This window comes from Limulus polyphemus, unplaced genomic scaffold (genome assembly GCF_000517525.1).
Source record: "Limulus polyphemus unplaced genomic scaffold, Limulus_polyphemus-2.1.2 Scaffold350, whole genome shotgun sequence".
Lineage (NCBI taxonomy): Eukaryota > Metazoa > Arthropoda > Merostomata > Xiphosura > Limulidae > Limulus > Limulus polyphemus.
In genome coordinates, this window is record NW_013665960.1 from 315,813 (window position 1) to 322,538 (window position 6,726).

At 33.3% G+C, this 6,726-nt stretch overlaps 1 protein-coding gene across 1 annotated transcript; it reads left to right on the forward strand.

The window, feature by feature from the left end:
* Positions 1-2,326: 2,326 nt before the first annotated feature.
* On the forward strand, positions 2,327-4,571 carry LOC106457597 (DNA damage-inducible transcript 4-like protein). The gene is made up of 2 exons (XM_013917033.2): positions 2,327-2,666; positions 3,448-4,571. Exons 1-2 carry the CDS (start codon positions 2,480-2,482, stop codon positions 3,903-3,905), a joined length of 645 nt encoding a protein of 214 aa, XP_013772487.1. The 5' UTR covers positions 2,327-2,479; the 3' UTR covers positions 3,906-4,571.
* The last annotated feature ends 2,155 nt before the right edge of the window (positions 4,572-6,726 follow it).

Below are 6,726 nucleotides of genomic sequence, written 5' to 3' on the forward strand. Positions count from 1 at the left end.
AGTTATACTATATATATATATATATATATGTGTGTGTGTGTTCTAACTAAAGATTGTACCAGTCATTCTAGCGACTAGCTAAATTATAATTGCTTGCTACTATTTATTCTGTTATTAATAGTAAACAAAACAAACAAACAACAAAAACTACAATGCTTAAATGAAGGCAACAGTTTAGCCAATATGATAAAACAAGAGATAACTCTATTTTAACCAAGAGAACAGCTCTAGAAAACAATGATTAAAAACAATAGGCATGGTCCATTATAAAGGATAGAATACACACTCAGCGGAAGTATAACTAGAATTAATATCAAATTCAACAAGGAAGACCTATCCTACAAATCAAGGTTATAAAAGTAGCCCATTGATACATAATACACGTAACATAGTCCATACAAATCAAGACAGTAGTGAGAGGAAGTAAAGACAGTCGACGGTATGTTCTGATATAGGCAGTAGACAATTCATTTGAATAAAAACAGTAAATATGGTCAATGCAAATCCAGATAGTAGACACAGTAAGTACAACTGAAAGAAGTCAAGACAGTAGAATAGCTCATTTGATTAGCAGGTATATTAGATATAGAACCATTTAAGTAAAGACAGCTTACATAGCACACAAATATAGGGAACAGCTATATTTCACAAGCAAACACCAACAGAGGTAGTCCACAAACAGTCTGCAGGCATAAACCACAAACATAGATAATAAATATAGCCCATAAACACAGAAAAAAGATATAGTTCACAAGTAAAGATCAACAGAGATAGTCCACAACACAGACTACAGACATAAACCACAAATAAAGATCAACGGAGATAGTCCTCAAACACAGACTACAGACATAAACCACAAATATAGCCCATAAACACAGACAAAAGATATAGTTCACAAGTAAAGATCAACAGAGATAGTCCACAAACACAGACTACAGACATAAATTACAAATACAGACAATAAGTATAACTCATAAACACAGACATAATTCATAAATGAAAATAAGAGAAACAGTCCAAAAATTAAGAGAAGTGAAATGTTTTACAACTAATGACCCAAAAAATGAATGTATACTATGCTCAGTCTGTTTATATTAAAATAAATAAATGTATACTATGTTCAGTCTGTTTACATTAGAATAAATAAATGTATACCATGCTCAGTCTGTTTATATTAAAATAAATAAATGTATACTATGGTCAGTCTGTTTACATCAAAATAAATAAATGTATACTATGCTCAGTCTGTTTACATTAAAATAAATAAATGTATACTATGCTCAGTCTCTTTATATTAAAATAAATAAATGTATATTATGTTCAGTCTGTTTACATTAAAATAAATAAATGTATACTATGTTCAGTCTGTTTACATTAAAATAAATAAATGTATACTATGCTCAGTCTGTTTACATTAAAATAAATCAATGTACAGTATGCTCAGTCTGTTTACAAAATTAATGAAATTTAGATCTTCTCCCTTTCACGTAATATGGTTTGTTTAATAAGACTCTTCGATACGTTTTTCTGCAAATCCATTGAATTTGTTCTACAAATAAAAAAATATACAAACACTCCAGTAGATCAGTGATAAGCTTCACGGTTTATAGCGCTATAATTTAGGGCTCAGTCCCTGCAGCGGACGATGAACAGATTGCTCATTGTGGAGCTTTGCGATAAAACAAACTTAATTCTAATGTTAACTTACCCATTTGACAACATGATAAACTCAGAATTAACAATTTTAATACACTTCAGTTTTTTTTCTTTATGTAATTGCCTTACACGATAATTCCAAATGTAAATGTCATATTTAATGGACCATAATGTCAAAAAGATATTGAGTGTTTTATGCTTTCAAAGAAGAATATTGCAGCCGATATGGCCATGAATAAAAACAACGCTAGAAACTTTCGTGTTGAGATTACAAGTGATTAACAGCTTTTTAACAATGTTAACTTAAGACAATTTTACGTGAACCTAAAGAGTTTGTAGTTAATTAGCTTTTATAATATATTCGGTGAATATTTATATTTTACCTTTTATATAGCTTCAAAGTGGTAAATATTTCTAACTTGATGAATACAAGATAGAAATCACATTTCTGTTTCTACTGCACTTCTTATTAGTACGATAGTTTTTCGTATGAGGGCTCTATAGTCCTAGAAATCGTCGTTTTTTTATGCACGCACTTCTCATTATACTTGTACACGCGCAGAACTCAGGCGTCTCCCAAAGACTCAGTTGCTAGGCGCCATTCTTGAAATTTGATTGGTTGCCAGCCTTAAGTCTTATTGGTTTGTATAATACCACTGACTTCTGACAGCAGACATTATCAGCTGTTTTATAAATACCAAAATCAGTCGACGTAGTTCGACGAAGTCGACGGTTTGAATTAATAATCTGCTACTTACTTTTGCTATTACTAGTTGCATCTTCTAAGAGCTTGCATGCGAAGTAATAAATACGTATATTGCTGATGTCAAACAGTACCGCAGTGTACGGGAAAGCTCCACAAATCCCCGCATCTTCGGCGTGGACTGAAAGTAACTTCGGCGATATTTTACATCAACGAGTTAACATGAGAATCCATGATTTTCAAAGTAGTCCTGCTTTTAGCAGTCATGCTTTTGGTGATACAGCGATTTCCTGGGTTGACTCAAAAGGTATGTATAAGCAAGTAACTGTGGTCATTTTAGAAATGTTAAAGTATATTCCATTCCTGTATCAAGAAGTTAGGTATGCAGAAGCCAAGCGCTAGTGTATTTTTGTTTTTGCACACATGAGATCTTGGTAATAAGCACGTGAATTTTATATTCACAATCAGCTTTACACACGTTTGTATTAAATTGGGTATTATCAAAGCTATGAAAAAATACTTCAACTTCCAAAGTAGCTGTTTCTTTTTAATTAAGCCTATCTAATAAAACCAAATCATTGCAAGACTTGCAAGATCTATCGTTCTATTAATATACCAAAATACGATTACTTAATTTAACATGTGGTAATTAAACAAAAACGAATAAAATAAAAACACTTGTAATTAAGTATTAATTATTCCAGAAATTATACTTGGTATCTCTGAAATTTACACTGAGCATGAATGTAGACACTACACGTAACTACCGATTATTGTTATCTTGTGATCAAAACAAGACACAAGACTAGAAATTAACCCAGCAAATAAAATAGATGATTTAATATACTGGTTTAACCTGAAGTGTGTATGGTCATAAAACAAAAACGTATAATCATTAAAATGCATTGATGGCGATATTACGACCGTAATCCCAAAGTTGAAATAATCCTAAGTGTGATTTTAACACCAGCTGGGTAAAGTATTTTAAACATATCTCATAACTTAAATGTGTTATTTATAACGTAGTTTTAAGTAATGTTTTTTTTTATTTTTTTTTATTATTTTTTTTGCTGTTTCCTTTTTTCTAGACGTCTTCTTCACAGAACTTCAGGAGAACGAAGCTCACGAACTCGCTAAGTGTCAGCTTCTCTCCCGAAAGTTAGAAGACTGCTTAAAAGATGCTAAAGGCACGCAGTTACAGTGTACCGAAGTATTAATTCCTTCTGATCTCATGTTACGAATTGTACGGGATATACTGCGCATGTCAGAGAAGGAACCTTGTGGACTCCGAGGGTGCGTAGTATATGTAAATCTTGAAGAGAAGAGCTTATGTAGACGGATCGGGAAGGTGAATTACGATCCAGACACTGTTGCGACCTTTGAAGTGTTTTTAACTCTCAAACAAGACTGTAGTAGTTGGCTAAGTTTGCGACATCTAATCCCGGCTCGTCTACTCAAGAGCCTCGGTCGGAATTCTCCACTGGTTATTAGTGAAAACTACATGCTGAGCAAAAAGAAGTTATATCGCTCATATAGTCTTCACTGATGCTTTTTGTATATATACGCACAATTATGTATAATTCTGTATAATACCTTTCTGTGTGTGTGTGTGATTTATTTTGTATGATGGGATGGTTAGACTGTTAAATAATTGGTCCGCTTTTATTTGAAAACGAATCACTTAATGGACCAAATCGTTGTCGTGTGAACCTTCTTTTATCATTCTACAAGCATTTGATATTTCAATATGAAATATTTCTCATTGTGTTTGTTTTTGCTCAAGACTGTGATCCTTGTGCTGTACAAACGTACGTTAGCTTTAAAAATGTATGCGATGAGCAGGGAGCATGAAATACATTGTTAGTAGACAACATCCTTGAATTCGCATACACTAAAAAAAAAAAAAATTTTAAAGGCTGTTTACACTTTATCAACTAGTCAATTCTTTTTGAATTGCGATAAAAAATTACTGACGTTTAAACCTACGAAAATTCACCATAAAATTGTTTTACTCGTTTGTTTCTAGTCTTCCCTTCCGCGAGAACCAGAATAAACACTATAGTTTAGTTTGGTCTTCCACCAGGGGGCGCCTGGCTCCGTGGTACAAGCTTTTAGTTATTAGCTTTTTCTTGTGTTATCATATTTGTCAGTTTTTTTTTACAATAATTCTTATGCTTTTTTTTCAATTACAATAAAAATTTCAACAGTGATATTAAACGTTTGCGTTTCAGTTTTTGTTCAGAAGTAGTACGTAGCTGTCACGTTTTTCTTTATCCATACACAAACCAACAAATTTAAAGATCAGAACAAGTTATTTAGTATTAGGAAAAATACAAATACCAAAGAAAGGGTAAGTTTTAACGGATTTCTCTTGTTGTTTTTTGTTTTTGAAGTTAAGCACAAAGCTACACAATGGGCTATCTGTGCTCTGCCCACCACGGGTATCGAAACCCGGATTCTAGCGTTGTAAGTCCGCTGTGCTACTGGGGGGGGGGTCTCTTGTCTGTGTAAATTGTAAGTTTGAATCAAACATTTTTAGCACCTTGTAAGAGTATTTTGTTAAAATACAAAGACATATTAAAAAAATATCAAAATTATTTTATAGATTGAAAAGAAAATGAACAAATGTTTTAAGCTGGTATATATAAAATATCTTATTAAAAATGTAAACAAAAATTACGATTTTTTTTTTTAAGTAGAAATTTCTAACCTCTGCAGAAATATATATTTTTGTGTGACAGATAGTTCTGTTTAATCACACGAAGACATTTTAAAATGTGTTTGACAATAATGAAATTAAAAATGGGATTGATTCATTAATATCACAACTCTAAACTCCTCCATCAAAGAAATCGAATATTGTCCAACTGCGTTCAGAGGAACAACATACTTTTCTCCTGGGTCATATTCAACTGAAACTATACGCTTTAGAAACGAACAGAATTAAATCGTCTAAGCCTAAAAATTTTTTCAGTGACGTTAGAAAGTGTTCAGTGATGATTTGAACATTTTTACAAGACAGGGGGTGTCCTCAGAAGTAAAGAATGTGAACATTTAAAAAATAAGAATAGTTTGTTTGTTTCTAGTTCAGCAAAAAGCTACACAAAGGGTTATCTGTGCTCTGCCCGAAACGGGTATCGAAACCCGGTTTCTAGGGTTGTAAGTCTGTAGACATACCGCTGTGCTATTGGGGAGGGAGAGAATAAGAATAATACTATTTCATCTATTACTCAGACGTAGACTGCCTTTTTCCAATTTAATCATAAACTCAGCCGTTGTCCATACGTATACCACGATCAGCCAAGTGACTAAAACTCTAGTTTTTAATATAACAGGTGTGGGAGAGACTGAACACTTAAACTTAACACTTTCTATGGACGCAGGAGTTCAGAAAAATTAAGACCAAAGCAGGGAGGCGTTTAAATGAGCAGCTTATTTTGTATATAAAAGGCTAGTTATCTTCTAGTGAACTATCTTAATAACGCTGCTTCAGAACTAAGAGCTGGCGAACAGTAACAGAAACAGCCGGACATATAAATGCAAAGGTAATATTGGCTTGACTTTACTCTTTATTTTATGACCAAAGCAGCATGAGGTAAACAAGTATGTATATATATACATAGCTTGTGAAAGTTTTCGAAATGTTGTCAATCATGGAAGGTTGTTAGATCTATTTCCCAAAGAAAAAGTTCGTGTTTCAAACAAATATGTTACGCATGGAAATTATTGGAGCTATTGCTCAAATGCTTAAAATTACGTGCTCGCATTTTCAATACTTTTCTAACTTCTTTTACACAGATAAATGCTTTTCTCAAAGCTTTTCAAAAATACAGTTATATCCTATAAATGGAACGAATGGTACCTCACCGTGCAACCAAGTTCATCGTTGAGGATCCAACACCATGTGTATATTTTTATTGCAAATCCCTAAGCACGTCTATAGTAAAACCAAGTTTAACGAACTTTCTATAGGGTTAGGCATAATTTAGTTACCTAGGGCTCTGAGGTTGGACAATGTTTAAGCCCTAAAGTTCTAGAGCTGCACTTTTTTTTTCGAGGAGTCATGCCCAAGACCCCCCAGTACTGTTTTGTCACCCATTTCTATCCTCTAATGGTAAGGTAGCGTCTTTCCCTTCATACATTTCTACCTACGCTCTGGTTCAAACCCCAATAATTTGTTATGGATACATCTCCCCAAAATTGTATAGATAAATACAATTACAGCTACCTTACGTCACATTCGTCATACAGTTGGGTACGATTACGGCTCTCCTACATTATATAATTGGGTGCGATTATGGCTTCCCTGCATCATAAAGTTGGGTACGATTACGGCTCCCCTACATTATATAGTTGGGTACGATTAC

What these genes read in the sequence shown, in the direction of transcription:
- LOC106457597 (XM_013917033.2), top strand. Translation starts at nt 2,480, where the DNA reads ATGTCAAACAGTACCGCAGTGTACGGGAAAGCTCCACAAATCCCCGCA. An exon ending in TTCCTGGGTTGACTCAAAAG is followed by an intron (nt 2,667 to 3,447) that starts GTATGTATAAGC and finishes CCTTTTTTCTAG; the next exon opens with ACGTCTTCTTCACAGAACTT.